Below are 22,126 nucleotides of genomic sequence, written 5' to 3'. Positions count from 1 at the left end.
ATCTGGATGTTTATTAAGTAAGGTTATAACTGGTCATGGCCAATCTTGCATGTTGGGCTAAACATTTTGTACATATCAAGTATAATGTCAAAAGCCATATTTTCTATAACAAAATACAGTCACAGTTCTCACTGGCTATTGCAATACACATCATTTGCCTTAGAATTAATAACTGTATTCCATGGCTTAAAAAGTTATGCAAAATGTACTCTTAAAGGTAAAATGCACCAGGCTTGACTTTGCATTCAGTCTCATGGTATACTTACAACTACTTACAATTAACTTTTTGCAGATATTTCCCAGGACCAGGGTATGTGTACAGGAAGTAAGTATTTGACATTTACAGAAATGTATTAATATTTGTAGCAAAGCGTTGGAAATATTCAAAAGACATTGAAATTAAGGATTACATGTGTAGGCCTTCTTCAGGGACACAAGTGACAACACCTGTGGCTATTTCTACAAATTTCAGTTGTTTTTTTTACTGAGTGTGCTGACTTTTTGTTCGTTTTGGCAAGTTTGTTGACTTTTTTGGCCATTCGTTACTGAATTTTTTAAGCGCTTTTGACCTACAAATACGAGAAATGTATATCGATGCAGCTAGATGTGAATTACATTTAGATTGTGATTTGAAAGTGCACGTAGATAGGCATGGTTGCAGAAGAAGAACAATTGTTTGGGAGAATATAAAAATGCCTTCCGTTCTTGCTCTTACAAAAATGGATTTCGCACACATCTCCGTGCAACAGTGTTTAGGTTGTGGATGTGTAGAGACTTTGGGATAAAGGTTTGCAGATTTAGCTTAAATTTTATGTGGCCACTCTGGTTATAAATTGCGGAGTTCTCGTTGTTTCTTCAAATTTGTGAAGCGTTTATTTTATACATACTTCACATACCGGAGTTCTATTAAAGACCAAATATCAGACCCATCACATAAAATTTGGCAGATTTTGCATAAAGTCAGTATAAATTAATATGCATAAAACAAACGTTTATTTACCGATTGGTATTTATTTGACTGATTGGCTTTGCTAACTTACGATACTTATTAATGCTTGACTATTTCAAAGCCACATTTCGTGTCATGTCTAAATTCCCTATAATCGCATCTGAGTAGTTCGCAAGTCCCTTTCCGTTGATACAATAGTCGCGTGATTATCAACACGTGTACATGTTGTCTAATTTCTTCATTACAAAACTACGTCCCAATGAGCAGATTGTATACAGAACACACCGTATAGACAAGAGCTGAGAATAAGTAGGATTTGCTCTGATGGCTTTGGAATGTACATCTAAAGCACTGTCCTCGATGCAAAGAAAGCGGGGCTACAACAGAGGGCTGATAGCGCAGAAAAATCAAATTATCGAACAAGAAAATCGCACTGACCTCTTGGGAAATACCGTGAAAAAAGACTAAAATAGATATACTTCATCCTAAAACGACATACAGATTACCCTCCCGTATGTCGTATCATTGATAAACACAGAATAATAGTCGTGCCAAACTAGTATGACGATCGTTCTTTATAAATCAGTGGTAGGTTTCCGCAGACCAAACAATCTAAGATACATCAATGTCAGAGCAAACGTGAAGATACCTGACGCTATGCATGGAATGCTTACCATGGTTATAAGCCATTCCTGATAGTTCAAGTGCTTACCATGCTTATAGGCCATTCCTGACAGTTTAAGTAATCAATCAAGAGGTATAGAGCGTTCACGAAGTTTTCCTTCTTTTAAAAATTCTGGAATCTTTTTGTAGATAACTAAATGACAAGATAAACATGCTGGATTTCATATTTCTTCTGTCTTAATTGCTGTGTTTTGTGCTAGTGTTTGCCTGTAACAAAAGAATGCTACGCCAAAATTAATGTATCGTGAGATATCACCTGGTTAACATGCAAAAACATTTTATTTTATACTAGAATTACAATAAGCAAACAATATAAACACGTAGAAAGGATGTTGTTTTTTGTAATTACTTACTCAATTTAATGAATAGTTTTATTCATGGTTCGCATAAACGTTATAGAAGAGTTTGACGACGTCTTAATTTAAAAGTTATATAAATTAATAATAATATTTAAATGCATCCTTATCGACGATGTCTATCGTTGGACCAAAATATACACGGGAAAATTCCGTTCGTCACCTTTCTGTGCTATGTATTCTGGAACAGTCAATGGAGTTTTTCATGTGACATAATATGTTGATGTTGGGCAGTAAAGACTCATATACGAAAAATGCTGTCGACAAAATTATTGTACCAGTTTTCGAATTTTTTAAAATTGTTTCTCGCTTTCTTGCCATTTTTCTAAAATTATTATGTTATTTTATATGAACCACGTAACCAGATGTGAAACAACGTATGTTTTGTATATAAAAGTGTGGTATAGTGCATGAGAAGTTTTACGAAAATTAAAAATTAAATTAATGTATAGTTGTTGATGTCAACTTTATAAAAAATCAAATTATCCGTATTCTAAATAGAAGTTTTCGGGACGTACACTAAGCTTCGTCTGCTGATGCAAATTACTGTCATATTTTACTTTTTCCAGACTACTGTGGGGATCCTGACTCCCATATTACTGGGGACAACCTGTGCACGAGCCTGCACCCTATTGGAGTATATGACCGTCATGTTGGCGCTCTTGTCTTCCTCAACTGTACAAGCTTGCTGTTAGGTTTTACATCTGCGATAAACTACTGTCCAGTCCGTAGATGTGGCAACGACTTTTTATGGACAAGTGGAAGTGTCTCGTGTGCACGTAAGTTAGCGTGTATTATTATATGGCAATTAGGACTTTAACATATCATTTTTATGTGTTTTATCTGATGACACGTATAGACCGGTATGTTGAGATCTCAGATGATGCCGTATAATCAGTGGTGAAAGTAAACTGGTACGATCAGGTATGCAGTATCATTAAGACATTGATTGCCAGTATCACTGCATATAATTAAGGCAAAGAGAAAGCGATTCCCGGGAACATCTTGGACTATTTATTGGAATATGTTTATGCTACAAATTTTAATCATGTTTCAAGAATTTTGCATGTGTGTACTTTATATGATATTTTACATACAGTTTACAATTTTATAGATAATGCTTATATTAATTTGGAAGGGTTTATCTTACTAAATTTGTGTGCATGTTTAGTTTTTTTTAATACATTTTTCAAATATTATCTTTTGTTGGCACTATATAACAACTTTTGTGCTGTGGTGCCGTAATCCACTATAGCATATATACATAAATACATACATACATACATACATACATACATACATACATGCAGCCATCCATCCATCCACTGCTCTAAGGAAAAAGTCCATTTCGGAAAAATGTGGCCAAGCTGAACTCACAAACTGAAGATGTCTCTGATTTGAAAACTGTCAACATTATCAAATTTAAAGCAACGCTTGATCTAAGTCCTGGGAGATTGTTTAAAATATTTTCGCTTGTAAGCAAGTAGAAAAAAGATCAACGAAATCAAGTAGAAAATAAACAAAGAAAGACAGCGTGTATCGATAGAAAATTTGACCCACATGTTAATTTTCAGTTTAATTGTCAATATGGTATGGCCGTTAAAACGTTATGAATAAGGTATCTCTCTCTCTCTCATTTGAATTTTAAATTAATCTCCTTTAACTACAACAAATTATAATACTCGCTTGGTGATATCTTGAGATACAGCAGATTATTACACCCGCTTGATGGTATATTTAAACTGCAGTAGATTTTAACGCTCGCTTGATATCTTGAGATAAAGTAGATTCGAACACTCGCTTGATGATATCTTGAGACTACAGTAGATTATAACACTCGCTCGGTAGTATCTTATAAACACAGCAGATTATATCACTCGCTTGGTGATATCTTATAAAAACAGTAGATTCTATCACTCGCTTGGTGATATCTTATAAACACAGCAGATTCTATCACTCGCTTGGTGATATCTTATAAACACAGCAGATTATATCACTCGCTTGGTGATATCTTATAAACACAGTAGATTCTATCACTCGCTTGGTGGTATCTTATAAACACAGTAGATTATATCACTCGCTTGGTGATATCTTATAAACACAGCAGATTCTAACACTATTTTGGTGATATGGTGAGACTACAGCAGACTAAAGCAATCGCTTAGCGATATCTTTTGACTGCAGCAGATTAAAACTAAAAAATGACGCATATTTTAAATCCTATCTGCTTGATACTAGAAGAGGTATGTGGGTTACGGAAATACAGGGTCGACTCTAACGAATCAGATTGATTCTTCACCTCTGTTACGAGCGGGATGTCGCCTACCTATGTTAGCACATGCGAGGAAGCAGATAAATAAAATATACAAGTAGCTGAGGTTCTTTTGAATTTCTGTTCTGTTTTGTTCTGTGTTCTCTATGTTCTCCATGTTCCTCCAATCTTGAAACAGTGTGGTTATTTGACATGCTACCGGACAAAATAGCTAAGAGGTAATTGAACAGCCAGCTCTTATGAACTATTTGCCTGGCCAATCATCAGTATCCTAGTCAGGGGTATTCAACTTTCCTATTCATCTTTCTCTTGCAAGAATGAAATGCATTACAAATTATATGGAGCTCATTAAAAAAGCTATCTTAAAAATACTGTGACATACAATTTTCCCTGTATATCAAATTTTGTGGATATTAAACACGTTATATAATAATAATGATGATGATGATGATAATAATCATAATAAAATATATAAAATTAATAATAATAATAATAATAATAATAATAATAATAACAATAATAGAAGTAAGACATATTATTCAGATATTTCGGCTATTCATCACGCAATGACATATATTCGCAGAAGCCGACGGTCGGCAAATGTTAAGGGCAAGTGAAATTCCAGTGGCTCTAACCCCCACGCCAAACACCACAAAAAACAGCCACAAAAACCTACAACACTAAGAAGTAGTTGTCGTGACCCTTCTCTTCCTGCCGCTCCACACTATGTCCGATCCACCGAACACGAGGGCGGCACTGCCTAATGGGCAAAAGGGTGGAAAAACCTAAATGCATCGCTGAGTACATGCCAGGGTAGAAATTTAGGGAGAAAATGCTTCTCAGTCCTGACATAAGACTCAAGTGGAATTTATACAGGATCAAAATTGAATATATTTAAAATAATGTGACACACAACCGGTGTCAAATAGGCACACAAATATCCTACCAATGTTGGACAGCTTTTCATGCAACTTGTTGTTTTTGTCCCCAGGTAATGAACTAAATACGATAATTTTGTTTTATATTTGTGTTTTGCCAATTTGCCATAAGGAAAGATATCCATATTCATTTAAGCTAGTTACAGAAATCGATTGTGACATATATAAACCAGTAAGTTTTGCAAAATTCAACAAATAATTTCCCAAGATATAAAGTGAAAATATGAAAATAACTTACAGTCATACTAATTAAATCCCAAATAGTCCAAACATTTCATCACCAGTCCTAATGAATAAAGTCTTATTAAATTCCAGTGGTATTCGAACTAAGATCCAGTGCTGAAGGTGCTGATGTGCCTATAATGGTGTAGGACGTGATGAAGTGACAACAGTCTTTCGATGAATCACAATAATATTATCATATGTGTCCTTGTCTGAATTCACTACAATTCCAAGTCAATGTTTCTAAGCATATTATAGATAAGCACATTGTATTCACAGAGATTAATAATTTTAATAAATAATTCACGCAAAATTAAATACTAAAGACAACAGTAAGAGTGATTTATGCTTCAGACGTTATTGCAGGAATAAATAAGTTTTCCAGCTAAGAAGAATATAAAACCCTCAACTTGTCCTAGGACAAAATTAGCATGTTCTAGTTAAAACTAATACTTAACGGAAATTTCCATTTTGGAAGATTGTTACTAATATTACAATAAAGAACATGGTTAACATAATGTCACTGAGTCAGACTAAGATAATGTTATTAATATTTAACCCACTCTCCTGCGGAAATATTAACTATGTTTTATTTATTTATAAAATAAAATCTAGATCAGTGTATGTAGTCAGGAACACAGTGAACTTGGTTTTGGGCAATGTATATGCAAAATGCAATTATTCGTGGCATATAATGAATTTTAAAAAAATAGCAAAAACGATTCAAATTGACTTTGTAATATTTAATAGTTTAATAAATGCTTTTTAAAATATTTATAAATGTGGTTTTTTAACATTTATACTTACAAATTATAATTAAGACCATGAGTTTGAGAAAGAGAATAAATGACTGGAAAATGCTGTTTTGGCAACCTATAAATGTATTGTTTCCTATGCATTGACTAATGAATGCCCGTTTGGATTACTGATTTAAGCCGCTGGGTTTGAGTGTACGCAGCCTGCGAATCCAATAGACCTTTTTGAATTTCCTGTTTTCTGTTCTCAAATTTGAGTTATGGTCGATCAAGTCAGGATTAAATTATTGAAAGTATGGCATGGAGAAAATAAATATTCCGCCACAGGGCTCCTTTCCACTTTATTTGTTTGCCAGTCTAATCTGTGGAGATTCATTCTAATATTTATTTTCTGCGCTTCTCCAACATATTGGGAGCTGCATACATTGCATGTGATGAGGTAGATCACAGCTTATAGTATGAAACCTGAATATTCACAGCCGTCCTCTAATACTGTAGGAAGAGTTCAAACAATCTATATAATACTGACAACTCAGATTGTTTCTGGTCCTATTATAGAATCGTAATACACCCATTTTGTTCTTGTTGAAAAATATCTTTACAACGTTGTTTAAACATAATGAAACAGAGTTTCTCAACACCCACCCCTTGATTAACCCAAACTTAACTAATTCTGTATGAAAAAAGTAGATTATTAACTTTATTTGTCCAAAGGTCACAGTGTTCGCCCGATGTGGATTGAAGGTTATAGCTTTGTTTTTGGAATCTGTCATCAGCCATCCTTAATAACTTCAACAGTATTTAAGTATTTTTTTGTTTCTTACGACATATATTGACATTAAACATAATTCATTAATATAAAAGGGTTTGGAGTGTTTTGCAATTTCAATGATATATTTACAAAATGAAGTTTGTACAGCTCCAATACCATTTGCTTTGTAGAAACCCAAAACTTCCGACCTATAATTTACAATTGATACTATTTTAGTTTTGTAGACAGTTTCTTCTCGGGGTTTTCCCGGGTTCTTTCTCCATCATTAATACTGGCCGCCGTGCATAGCCTACTGAAATATAGCGTTAAACCCCACAACAACAACAACCAAACCGATCAAGTCTAGTCTTCAAACTACAAAGTGCCGTTGCCGCCTGTGTTGCTAACGTTTACTTAACACAATTAGTCATCACTTTTTAGAAGGGAATACACAGCCACTATATCTATAATAAGATTCTTCTCAATCAAGCAATCACCAAAATACCAACTTTCATATCTTTTCAAATATCTCCCATTAAAAAAATTACATTTTCAGTTTTTCCAGTTTTATCTTTAATTTCCAGATGTTGCAGTATTATTTAAGTCTATTCAAAATTCTTTGAAATTGAGTAACAGTTTGGGCAAAGGCAGCCTGGTTATCTGCATGCAACACTACAAAAACAGATTATAATATTACATAATTATTCTGGTTAAAAGTACGTGTCTTTAAGCATTTTCATTTTAGAACTAATGAAACAGGAGATAAAATACAAACTTATCTTACCCCAGCTGGGCAGTCTAATATTTCTCGTGTCATTGGTCGTTTCACACAGGCTTGGGCATTTGCACATATGGCTTTAAATTTCGTAAGGAATGACTTTTAGTATCGTAATAATTTTACTACTAATATTTTCATTTACTAATTTATGATAAAGTAAGCTCCTGTCAATACTGTAAACGCTTTTTAATAGTCAACAAAAGGAGCATAAATCCTACCTCTTTCTTTCCTTGGATATTTACATATTAATGTGCTTATGATAAATATATCACCTACAGTGGGATATCCACTTCAAAAACCAGCCTGTTCTTCGCCTAAAATATAATTGTCTCTGAACCTGTTAGCTAGTCTTTCATTTAAAATTTAGGTAATATTTTGCTGAAGACTGGTCAAAGGCTAATCCCTCTCTCATTTTAGGCATATCTATATTCCTCTTGTTGTGAATGGGTACGAAAGCAGCCAGTTCAACAATATCATTTTAAAGGACTTATTTGACCTTTAGTTAGTAAAATAATTTTGAACCAGACAAACAGCATTCTATCCTCCATACGTTCTAAAACTGATAAATGAAAGGACAATGTATTCATGTTAAGCTGTATTTTCACTATATGACATTTATTTGGACTACATTCTTAACGAACCGCTCCGGTGGCCTAGTGGTTAGAGCGTTCGCCTCGGATGCGGGAGGTCGTGGGTTCGATCGCCGGCTGAGTCATACCAAAGACTTACAAAAATGGTACTAACAGCTTCCTCGCTTGGCGCTCAGCATTACGATGTTAGTATTAGGACTGGTGTCAGGATAATGTGACTGGGTGGGACATCACGCTATATGTCTGCGACATGATGCCCCAGTGCTAGACATCTCTATAAACTGCCACACTACAGATATCGTAGCGATATGACTGAAAAATTGTTAAAGCTACGTTAAAAGTTCAAATCACACACACACACACACACACACACACACACACATATATTCTTAACAAGCCTGGGGGTTATCAAAGGTACGCGCTATGAAACATTGTAACAAATGTAAAATAAACAGACTCCGTGCTAAAAATGTGAAGGTAAAGGTAGCATAGTTTGTGCCCCGTATTGTGTAACCAACGATAGTTGAATTGGTTAAAGGGTTGGGACAAACCAGCGATGAAGCCACTGGTATTGAACTTGAAGTTCAAACAGCGATATGGGTTTTTTTAAGATAAAAACGAACAACAAACATGATTCTCATGAATCTGTCCGGTAACGAGTAAACATTTTGTTAAATTGCAACATAGTGATATATTTTATCTTTAAAAAAATAAACGGTATCCTCGAAAATATAATAAAGTGATGATGAATGGACGGCACTAATTGCGCTAAGTAAATGGTTCATTCACAAACGTAACACCGGTGAATAGCGACCTTAGAAATAATTCCATATATGTAATTAAATAATTGCTAAAGCTTGGATAATTGCGCCTAGTCGTCATGATGATATCTTCAACTGACAATCAATTTTAAACAGCATTTAAAGTGGTATTTGTGTATTTAAAAAATGGTATCGCACTGAATAATCTTAGCGGATTTTAGATGGATACGTTAAATTACAATCAACACTTGTCAGTAACTACACAGAATGTGGCAATCAAATGAACACGGCATCTCACTTTAACCTTGTGTTTGGTTGAAATGCATTGTTGGTCATATTGAATTTATTTAGAGGTGGTAGACTCAAGAAGAAAATCAAGTCCAACTTGGTGCAAAATATGGATCAATAATCTTCATATTGAATTATCAACATATCACAGGAGAAATATTCCATCAGTCAGCATCGAAAAATGGAAGTCAAATAATCCAAGACAGTCTAAGAAATAACATTTAAGTGTGAAATGATCAACCCCCGAGGGACCCAAAAGCTCGTCGCTCTTGTGACACCGTCCAAATATCAGGGTCACTTTAATGGTTTGAATGAAAAGAAAGATAAATTTGGAGTTCTATGTTTATCCATCCAGTTTAGTATAAACTAACTTGTCGTCAAAGCGAATCTACTCATTAAATCATGTTTTTTCTCTGGACAGGAAATATCAAGACGTAATATGAATTTGAATATATACTCAAAAAAACATGAAAATTGCTGAATTTATGATTTGAATTTGTTAATGTTCTATAATGAGGAATTTAGGGAATCAGGGATCACACAAAACAAAAAAATAGACATACCTAGATTTTCATTTCATGTTTAATTTTATCTGTATTGTCTCCCAGATAGTCAGTAATATTATTGGTCAGTGGTCCATTGACACCACCGATACACACTAAATGATAGTGGGCGATAGGTCAATTTTGTTATCATAAGTATTGTTATTCTTGATGTATATTTTAAAGTTCGATGCACGGAAGCCGGTGAAAACAAACAATCTGCTAGAAGAAAAAGCTGATGCATAGTAAAAAAAAGGGCGTTTTTAGCGATGGAGTTCAATAGATGCTGTAATATGACATTTAATTCACAGATTGTTGGAAAAGAAACTTAAAACGGTTGATAACAGTAGATGTCAACAGTTCAAGCAGAGACAAAAGAACAATAGGTATACCCTCATAACAAGTAAGAAACAATGGCCATTGCAACAGTGTTTTATCAAGTGTTGTGGGTTATTAGAACATATGCAGGGGTTGACCACGAGACCGCCAAATCCTAGTTGGGGGAAGTGGTTTGCATTGTTTAGCTTTAGCGACTTTGTGCCGAGCAGAAGAAATGTTGTTGTGTGTCGTCCATCGTTCACCATGTGTTGTGTCGTCCATTCGTCATCACACATGGGTGCAGGAAAGGAATTCTTTCATTTTTACAGAGACGATTCCGATCCACCGTCAAATATGACCACCCTTACAAAACGAAAATAGAACGTCTTAAGAAGACTTTTCTTCAAAACCCACAATACAGAATTTGGCCAAATGTTACAGAATGTGTCCTGGCACATGTTAAAGATCTTTTAAATTTAAACGAAGCTAAATAGTCACAAAACAGGGCTACAATTGCTAAAAACTGACAGGTTTCGAAAGACTACTCCAAAACAGGTAAATTGAGTTTGCCCCAATGTAACATGTGGCATAAAGAACTTTAAAGTTTCCAAATTGATACCAATACTGCATCAAATATCGAACCACTTATCAGAAATATAAAACCTTAAACTACGTAATCCCAAAATCTACACAAGAAAATGTTGTCAAATATAGCGGAAAGGATTATTGGTTGAAGGCCTTTTAAACTTGCACACACAGTGCCGATACCCCATCAAAATGGCTGCCGTTTCTAAAAATATACAAATATTCCAATATACCAATCAGCCAATTGTTGAACTAAACTTGAAAGAACGCAGCATTTTGGCATGAAATCGTTTCAGTTGGGTATATGACAGCAGTTCCTAAAAAGACAAAGCTTTTAGCGAGTACTCCAGAAATAGTCAACTGAACTGAGCACATTATACAGAAAGTATACTCATATACATGCCTTTCGCTAGCTTAACTGGCTGCAAGGACCAAGTGTACTTATGGTATGGTCATGTGCCCATCTTGCGTCGTTTGTCCATCGACATTGTCTGTTTTCAACCTCTTCTAAATAATTATCTGACCCGTTTAAACAAATTTAATAGAAAGCATCGTTGCATTAATTTCTTTCAAACTGTTACAAATGATGCATATAAAATATGGCTACCGTTGCCAAAGAAATAGAAAGTAAGAACCATTAAACCCCGTGTCAAACCCGCTTAACAGAATTTGACTAAATTTAAAAAAAAAAGACTTGCATATATATGATCTCATGATGCCGACGTAGCTTAAAGAACTTTGTACAAATGATGCCGATCAGCTATCAAATACGGCCACTGTTACTAAAATTGGAGAAGCCTTTTCAAGACTTGTTTCCAAATACCTCCCAACAGAATTTCGCCAATTTTGCCAGAAAGCATTCCTACTTAGATTTCATTTTTAAGCAAATTGTGATGATCTTCTCTCATATGTGAAAGAATATACCTCTAAGCGTTGGGAAATCTTCAAACAAATGTTTTTCCTTAATAAACTATCAACAGAATGCAAAGATTGTTTTAGTATACATGTTAACGATTCATTTATAATTTTAATTCGAACAGCATCCTGTTCTTAATTGTTCACGTGCAGTTGACATCATTTTTAGCAAAATTAACATTACCTAGCTGTCATGCTGGGTGTTGACAGTTGCATTGCTGAAACACGCTAGTACCTACAATAACTTACATGACAATAAAAGTAAGAACAGCAATTCCGCGAGCCTGATGAATTAAAATGGTTTTATAGGTTCCATTTTACGAATACCATGTCCATGAATTCGTGACTTTAGGTAAGAAACACAGTCTCGGGTTATAACTGAACTGTGAAAATGTTGATCTCCATTAAATTTAATTACAATCTATTTAGAATCATTGATCTCCTAAGCTCCTTTAAAAGCTAGCTCTTTTCTAGCTAATAAATCTGGAGAATATTCGGCGTTTAATCTGATATAACGTTTGTGGTAGAGAGACTGAGAATATAGGAGTCACATGATTTTTCTACGCTTGTTGTCTTTCAGAGAATGAGTGTTACAATATCAGTCAGTCCCATCAGTACCGGGGCAGACGGACATGTACACAGAGCGGATACAGTTGTCAGCGCTGGGACTCCCAGACTCCCAATTCCCACCCTTACACCACCGCTAGCTACTTCCCAGACTCTACCGTGTCCGCTGCTGGAGCATATTGCAGGGATCCGAACAATTCTGGACAGCCCTGGTGTTACACGACGAATCCCAATGTCACGTATGAACCTTGCGGCATAAGAGAATGCTCGAGTAATTTCTGCATTTTTATTTTTTTATTTTTAATCGTTTCTTGTAATTTTATTTTTAATAGTCCGGCACCTTTTTGTCATATTTTCCATTTTTCCATCTGTCCCTTTGTCTTTTACATCACGTTTTCCTAAGCCACTGTATGAAAATTTACTAATGTTGGCATTGTGCATGCAAATATGCTACGCATTATTATTATTATTATTATTTAGTAACTGCCTTGTCGCCAGTAATTCCAATAGGTAAAAAATGCTAATATTTCAAACGATATAACAATTTAGATTATTTTTCACCAAAACTTTATATGAAAACACAGAAAGAAGACGTACATTATACAACGGAATTTAGTTGCCACCCTGCGTCACGATCCTTGGTGTGTTGGGTTATAAAGAAAAGGAGGGAGTGGATGTATAAAATTATACCATAATTCATATTAACTGTCTGTAAAGCGTAGAAATTTTCTTTGGAGAGCAATTGGATTTTCTGAAAAGGTTCTTTCTATTTTCCCACCAATAAAATAAAATCATGCAAATGTATCAATATGTAGCCTATCATACATGCAGATAATCGATGTTGCAATATTTTTAAAAAATGTCTTCACAGACAAAAATGTTGTTACTACTGCATGCCCTATTTGTGTCTTTCTGATTATTTAATAGTAAATTATTTCTATATATTTTCAGGTATGAGCTTTGACAATGGAACATGTTCAGGTAAAACTATTTCAGGTATTTCGCTACTAAGAGTCTGTGTGTACATGCTTTTCTCTGCAGATATACCTATTATATGGAGGTTGGCACTTTCTTGGATGCCTATTTTCGTGCTCGTTTCATGTAAAACTAAAACGTTTCGTGCAGTACTAAACTGGTGTTCCAGAGGTGATAAGTATAACATATTGGTGCAGAGGTATTTCTTACTCTTGTGGAAGTTGTTTTGAGTTCCAGCTAGACAGATGACCGTGCAAATATCAAAAATATATATGTTAACAATTTACAGCATTACTTTAGGCAAAATCATCCCTGTCTATGGTTTATTATTGAGACAGTAATATTCTTCACAGCATTGTTATAATAAGATTCCTTTTGATGTGAAAATATATATCATTAAAAAATATGCTTGTTTGGATTTTTTAATTAAAGTACCTTGTAGAATATGTCTACCTTTATTCTCAATTGAGGACAAAAATGAGTTGGGTGCTGACGAAAAACCGGTACACATGTTCGCTTGGATGCTGATAATGAGCTGGTATAAACCAGTATATACGTTGTGAAAAAATCACGAGATGTTTCTAAGGTGTTTCTTAGTGGGGAATAAGGATTGGCGGGGTGCGGTTGGGGATAGAGTAGCGAATTGCAGTGACAATGTGTTAAATGTGTCTTCTCTAAGAGAAGCAAAACACTGTACACATGTTAAAGATTGGAATTCATATTTGGTCACAAACTACGGTTGAGACTATACATTTCATGCATAATTTCTTCTGCGGCTCATCTAATTCGACGGGTGTTTAGCCTTCTGTTTCAGTTTCCAATGTATTTTTAGATATTGTCTTATACCTGACTCTGGTCTTAAATTGATTAATTTTAATTACATTTTATTGAGCGTCATATTATTTCACGTTAGTTAATTGATCTCAATCCTATATTTTCATTAGATAATTGAACCAAATAAAGGTTTCATATGTTCTTGCGTCTGTGTATAAAAGTGACATGTTAATGGTGTAGGTATGAAGCAGCTAGACTATTCATACTGTTGTCAAAAACACTCATCAAAAGAAACAAACGCAATTCCAAATGACGAATATAATCGCTAGACCATGACTGTATTAAGCATTTTGAAGATCATGAAAAATTACTAAACAACGGAATTACAAGTAAATACCTTGCTGTATTCTATTGTTTCTCTTTAAGGAAATCAATGTCATATTCCATTTTTCTTTTAACTCCTGCCCGGAGATAAATTAAATTCATAGCAATTACGAATGACATTAATTGCATCAGACTGCAGGCGAGGAATTAGTTCACTAAATAAATATCTCACCACGGAGTTTGATTCAATCATACAACCAGGCTGTAAAACTGTTTTATATTCTAATGCAGTTAGAGGCACAAATAAACTTCTGCATTACGTATGAATCTTTCTTTCGACTGGTTCAAAATATACTGCACATAGCTGATGATAAAGAGTAGTCTTTCGACAGCATATATGATGTCTAGAATGTTAAAATTATGGTTTGAATTAAGAGAATGTCTGCAGGAAAGCTATATTTAAAAGAATTGGTCCCGAAAGAAAAAGCCTTGTTATGCGCTAGTAAACACCTTTTTATATTTTTTATTTTGTTACAATAATAGCAGCTTTTATGCGTAACATATAGGATTTATTCTACTTATAAGATCGATACTTTATATGCAAATTTGCTTAAGCCATTAACATTATCGGTAGGACAGGTAATGGTATGTATACAATTAGCGGATATACGAATAAACGTTGTGGGAGTGTCTAATCGTCTAGTAGGTTGTCACTCGTTTGAAGGTAATACCTATTCTCAATTGTCGGGCATGACACAGTCCTTATCCTAGTTCTGGTTAACTAAAACCAGTAGGAATGATGAGAAGATGTTTTCTTTGGACTACTTGGTAAGTAGTACCAAATACACAGTAACTAAGATTTTGCTTTTGTTAAATTAACGTTTCAGTAAAAATTTTAATGTCTAAAGATATATTTCCCCCATTTATATACATCAAAGTTAAACTATATGGAAATATGTATAGTTGAATACAATGCATTATTCTTTAATATATACTGATATAAGTCTACTTAAATAAATAAAAATAATAAAATAGATATTTAATTTTTCTTAGCTGAATAAATCAAATAAGTACGACATGCCTTGTTCCCACTTGTTTTTGAAGCGTCCAATCAAGTTTCGAAGTCTTAATAATTGATTTATTTCAGCAAGGATATTTGAAATATATATTTCACTAATAATTGTTTGGTATGCGACAAAATTAAATGTATATGTTCATTGGTTTGATTTATTTAGTTTATACAATTTTATGTTTTATAGTTCACGCTTTTATTTAGTTATACTAGAAAATTTCAAAGATATAATTAGCTATTAACTTCTAGAGGTGTAAAACATATTTGACTTCAAGTTTGACAAATGTTCAAGACTAGTGACCTGGCATTTGGCCCTTATGAGTATGTTACTTCTACAGAAATGTACGGAATAACTACAACTTGGTTCGCACCCTGTCGATGGTACATCGAGCTCGAGGACGTGTTAGCAAAGCGCCTTAATTCCTGTGACCATTGAAACCCTAGCAACAACGAAGGCTATATCTTAGCATCTAACCATTAGTAATTCAGGAGAATTTTTATTATATAGTAGATATGCTACAAATATTGTTTTTGCAGACAATACTGTATAATGGCTACATAAATAATCCTCGATTTAAAAACAGATTTTCATATATATATATATATATATATATATATATATATATATATATATATATATATATATATATATATATATATATATATATATATATAGTATTTGTGTGGTGTGAAAATATGATTTTTTTATTTTTATTGATGATGAAGTTATGTAGCCATGACAATGACAGTACGGTAGTTTGAATGTCTGGACGTTTCTCGATTCATTTTAGATGGTCATGCGTTCTCGTGCTCCTATGCATGACGGTGGTGATGCAGTGCCCCTACACTCGCTAGTAAAATTTAAATTTATGACATGGTTTCAAATTGTCTGGTATCTTTGCACGAGATCAATAATACATAAAATATCACGTGATCTTGTAGTGTTCTTGTACTCCGATACGAAATAGTAATAATTTTAATTCTTAAGTGGTCTCTGGGTGTTCTTTAGCCCTACACCAGGTGATAATAAATAACGATGGTAAGTGATCAGGTACTATCAGCCCCCGCTACGAACAACATACAGTATATATATATATATATATATATATATATATATATATATATATATATATATATATATATATATATATATATATATATATATATATATATATATATGTAGTTTACCAGAGTACTGGTAATAAAGGGTCACACAAAATCGTAATGTACAATATTGTTTTTTACTAATGGCAATATTTGTTCCATGCTCAACTTTTGTGCTTACTGATCTTTTCTTGCCATGGTTGGATAATAGGGCCATATGGAGGTTCTCGTTATATCCCAGTACGTAACACTTTCTGTTCCAAAACTATGGGCTTCAGCTATGTAAAAACATATTGCATATTCATAAGAGAGTAATTCAACAGCATTTTATTGCAATAAGTAAATTTTCGATTTTCTTTATGCAAGTTTTCAATAGGGAGTTATTTTCGAGTGTCAGGTATGTAGGCTCGACAGAATTCTTTTTATGCCATGTCACATTTGATGAAGCGACCTATACACACTTCACGTTTCTTCTGAATTTACAGTAACAACGGCTGCAACACCCACTGTTACATCTACCTCAGGTAACAAGTCCTATGTAAAACCCATTAGTCTGTCACAAAATGAGCACGCAACCTGTCTATTAGTTCGAAGTAGATCAACTTGTACTTTCATTATATGGTCCATCCATTGTCTTAGCAACACTATTTTCCCCAAATGTCATTTTCTGTCAACTTTATTTCCATTTCTGATTTCTTAAAGGTATGTATTTTTTCTTATAGACCAACGTTGTTCTTTTCGATATCTATCACTGATAGTCCCTTTCATCTCTTTCGTTTTTTGTACATATTTGTGCACTAGTTTTTCTAGCGAAACAGACACTGTTCATCCGGGAAGAGCTTCAGATTATTTTAAATCTTATTTCATTCGAATCTATACACTTACCATCACGTCATCAACGACATTCTACCATTCAGAAACGGCTATTCAAATTTACTCGTCCCTTTATAGTGGTGATGTTCTCCGTATTTACCTATCATTTCACTTTGATAACGGAATGATATAAAATCATCTTCAAATGCCATCATTCTTTCAGGGACAAATACTTAAAGCAACTGATTTGTCAAAATTCATTCCGAACATATTTCCATCAACAAGTTTGATAATTCAGTTATTACAGCATCTGTGGATTCTTATAAGATTGGCAGTAAGAATCGAGAGAATCGAGTGTTTTCAGAGACCGGAAATGCGTTAAAATGATGGGTACTGATAACTTAAACATGTAAATATCTAATATGTTTCTATTTACCATTGCATTGTCATTACTGTTGGATGTGAGGATACTAACATCCTAATCTGTTCGGCATCAACCATCCTAAGTTTTTCTTAATGTGTTTTTTTATCCAGCTAACATTTTACATATGTGAAATACGTGAATGAAAGAGTGAGTGCGAGATGGGGAGAGATTCATTCTACTGTATCACCACAACGTTTGATTGGATATTTACTTCCCTGTTGACACGTGACTTGTAAATTACATTTCATCCATGCATATTTCTGATCATGTAGACTAGGTTAGGACCCACTGACTGTCTTACAATGAGTCAGCATAAGTTCTTTTACGCAAATGCTAAATTATTTTCTATCACGAGTTATGACTCCGTGATTTACAAGTGCCAGTGTAGAAACTACCAAAATTTAATGGCATCAATTCCTTCGACAAACCAGAGAATGAAACGGCTAGGAGATGATAACGATTACAAATGCTCAATGAACTCTTGAGACAGCAAATATAAAGCATGATGTAGTGAAAAGTGTATTCAGAAATGATTAATATCGAAGTAAGAAGAATGTATTTGTGAAATGTTATGTAGGTGTGGTATTGTCGCACTATCAGTAAATGAGCAGTCTCCGTCATCGGTTGCACAGACGACATCGTGAATTGGATCAATGACGATGAATTGGGATGTGTGACTTAAGACTTTCCGCACTGCATCCAAGATCTGTTGTTGTTGTTGGTTTTGAAGCCATTTTTCAGCACACGATAGGCTGTACATGACGGCCAGTAATAATGGTGGAGGAAGAACCCAGGAAATCCCAGGAAAAAAAAAACACCGACCCACGAGAAGCTACTGGCAAGCTTTCTCACATACCCACATTGGCCGAATCCGAGACTCGAACTCACGCAGACAGAGGTGAGATGGCAGTGATCCGTAACGGATAGCGCTTTAGGCCACTCGGCCACTCGGGGCCCCTCATCCAAGATCTAATATGAATGGACGATTCTCTGAAGAAGGAGCGGAAAAATCTGAGATACGTTCAAGCCTGTGTTGAAGCGGAAAAGATGATCCCTGGAAAATATGTCATTAAACTGCTGCAGAAATCACAGTCTTAGTTCCAGTATGTGCTCTTCTCAAATATAGGAAGGTACAGAATAGAAACACTATAATGGACTAAAGGCAACAGATGTGCACTTGATACAGAGCACCTAATAATAATTGGGATCCGACTGCGAGAGCTAAAGAAAGAAACATAGAATGCTTGGTAACAGCGCTGGACCAGACTATCGTGCTCAAGAGAGTCAAAGCAAGCGTACCAAACCAATATGTCTTACTATTATCTAGAATCTGCACGGACAATGATGATGTGGTCAGTCACATTATCAGAGAATGCAGCAAACTAGCCCCGCGTCAGTACATAGAGCAGCACGACAAAATTGTCACAGCCGAATTCAGTAATAATCACAAGGCTTAAAGTAGAAAGTGATTGAAAATAGCATAGAAAAATTAATGTGGCATTTGAATAATCATGCCGAATATACTGTACTATAAGCAGGATATGTGAGTGGAACAAGTAGAATAACCTGACAAACACTAACGTAGCAGAACCAGGAAACTCATACGTCACCCACAAGCGAAAAAAATAAACGATAAAGTAGCAATGTATTGTGGCTCGGTTAAAGTACTACAACGGTCTTGACAACCTAAACATATGTAACACCATCATTGGTATGAGCACTAGATGCAACACACACAAATTAAAATAGAGTCAAAAGAAGCGTGTAATATACCTTAAGTCACACCAACCAAAGAAAGCGGAACTCCACAGAAAAGCAAGGATATTATGAAAAGTCCCAGATATATAATTTCACAGGAAGTATCTCAATTTCCGGGAAAACAGATACCGTTAAGAGGCTGTGCAAGGGAATAATAATAATAATAATAATAATCAGGGCCGGCGCCAGACCCGGCCAGACTATCTGGCGCCCTAGGCAAGGTTAGATTCCGGCGCCCGCCAGCCCCCCCCCCCCCCGAAAATATCAATTTCAAAATTTATGAACAATACATTTTTTTTAAAATGCACCCCCTTGAAATCAGCGCCCTAGGCGGCTGCCTAGTTTGCCTGTATGGTAGCGCCGGCCCTGATAATAATAATAATAATAGACCCGGGGTCTCTCAAAGACTATTATTGGCGAAGATCCATGCATTTCATTCATAGTGTTGTTGAATGGCAATTTTGATTCACAGGATGACGTATATCTGCCTTTCTAGATTACATTTCTGGCACATTCGTATTCACGTTATCCCAATTATCCATTTTTCCTCCATTGTAGAACCGAACCCAGTCAGACACACCTTGTACGCCCTTCACAATCTCATGTTTTGAAAATATTCCTTCATCTTCTATTTCACACTTAGAATAATTGAGCACTAACGTTTCCATACCTCCTTCACGCAAACCTTCTTTCACCTGTATTCGTTTCTACCTTGAAGAAACTGCCCGTCAAAATCCACGGTAGGTCATTTTTAAAATAAAGTTCTAGCACACATTAGTGATTATGTTTTTTAGCCATTTTCAAAGGATCCTTTGGGGAATCAGTTCGAGTAGACTCATCTATATTGTTCAACATAAATATTTTCACTCGACCCACGTTGTGACATAAACGTTTTCTTTTGATATATGAAACAGACGCAACCTCCACCATTTACATTATTTTGCAGTATGGACCGTTTTTTATGCAAAGATAACACATTTCGTTCATTTTCTTTGAGACTGAAAATTCATCTACGTCATCTACATATCATCATTTTTTACCATGATTTGTAATTCATGACATAGGGGCCATTTCGGTTCTCTGTATTTGGCGGAAATTCAAGGGTTACTAATACCAATATGATCAATACTTTATTTCGCACAGCGCTGACACATGATCCTCATTAATGACGTCATATAAGCTGGTGACGCTGTAGATGTTGATATTATTTTCATCTCTAAAACGGTAGTTGTTGTTGTTGTACTCTTATATATTCTCTTTTATGCCGTTTTATATTACTATCTTCAAAATCTGAGTATTTTACATTATATCCACTAGAGCTAAAAGCATTAAACAATTTTTCTTCCCACTTTCACATGGCATACATTTTCTGAATGTACTTTTGAGTATCCTAACCGTTCCATTATACTGAGTTAAAATCAGCCATTTTATTAAAGCAGATTAACATTTAAACAGCCAACGTAGCCTTAAAATCATTTTCTTGCTAAAAACGGTATTCAAAACTTGCATTTGATATGTTTTGGAATGCATCTGATATGAGTTAAATTCACTCATAAAGTACAGAAAACAATTCCGAGTTTGTTTAATCATTTTCGCCAACCCGTTTATATTTGTAGCTGGCGATCTGGAGATGGACAATTTCGTCAGAGTGGAGTCTGATGTGACTGGATACACTGCAAATACGTCATTTCCGGACAGAAATGCCATTTCCTGCGGACGTTACTGCGGCCAGGAACGTTTGTGTGCGCTATTCGCTTTTGAGAAAGTGTCTAATATATGCACACTTTTTAATGAAAACCCAGTGAACATGACTGTAATTTTTTGTTCATCCCTTCGATGCTACGCCCGTATATGGAATGGGTAATTGCATAATCATTCTTCTAATACATACATATATTTTTCAATATTGGATAGTTGAACTGTGGACATTCAGTGCGTGAAATACATTGGCAGAAGAATCTTAATTTCAATGTTCATACATAGAAATATAAACATAACAAACAAATGGTGAGCAGTGGAATTTGTGAAATATAATTATACACGAGCATTGCAAACGAACATAAAGTCTGACCAACTGCGAATCAGATCTTAGAATGCTTGTAATTTTTTAATTGGAGGGAAGTTATTTTTGCCACACACAAAAAACACAATACCGCAACAACTATGGACATCTCATTACAAATGACTAAGAAATATACTGAACAATACCTTATAACTACCTCTTCCTGACTCTTTATTATCTCAATATTTACCAAAAGACCTTTCTCGTGTGAATGGACAAGTTGGTGCATCACTAAAATATCGCCTTGAATCTTTTAAAAATGTTGTATATAAATACCGTTCAGTGTGTTGTATTTGTGTCTTTTTCAATGTTCTCAATGCCCGTGTAAACCCTCCTTACGTAAATAAATGGGTCTGCACGTGTAAAACTGGTAAATGTCATTTAATTGCAAATTGTTATATTATTGCGCTTTGATTATATACGATATTTTCATGTACACAGTAGGCGTCGATGTGTTCTTAGTTCACTTCTTTCTGTTTGCCAATTTTTCTTCTGAGTCTTTTCTTTACAAATATAATATACGCCACTCAAAGCAACGGACACTCGTCC

At 34.8% G+C, this 22,126-nt stretch overlaps 1 protein-coding gene across 1 annotated transcript in view; it reads left to right on the top strand.

Annotated features, from left to right (window-relative positions):
- LOC149803399 (plasminogen-like) overlaps positions 1–21,869 on the top strand; it is a 28,740-nt gene extending 6,871 nt beyond the window's left edge. Inside the window, exons 4-8 of the mRNA XM_089951403.1 lie at positions 293–325; positions 2,559–2,768; positions 12,285–12,542; positions 13,223–13,252; positions 21,132–21,869. Coding sequence (XP_089807529.1) covers positions 293–325; positions 2,559–2,768; positions 12,285–12,542; positions 13,223–13,252; positions 21,132–21,379 — 779 coding nt within the window. The 3' untranslated portion in view covers positions 21,380–21,869. The remainder of the gene's footprint in view (positions 1–292; positions 326–2,558; positions 2,769–12,284; positions 12,543–13,222; positions 13,253–21,131) is intronic.
- The last annotated feature ends 257 nt before the right edge of the window (positions 21,870–22,126 follow it).

The sequence above is a fragment of the Sinohyriopsis cumingii genome, chromosome 3 (genome assembly GCF_028554795.1).
Source record: "Sinohyriopsis cumingii isolate HCF-2022 chromosome 3, ASM2855479v2, whole genome shotgun sequence".
Classification (NCBI taxonomy): domain Eukaryota; kingdom Metazoa; phylum Mollusca; class Bivalvia; order Unionida; family Unionidae; genus Sinohyriopsis; species Sinohyriopsis cumingii.
Note: the sequence above shows the minus strand (reverse complement) of the source record. Positions and strands in the feature narration are given on the sequence as shown.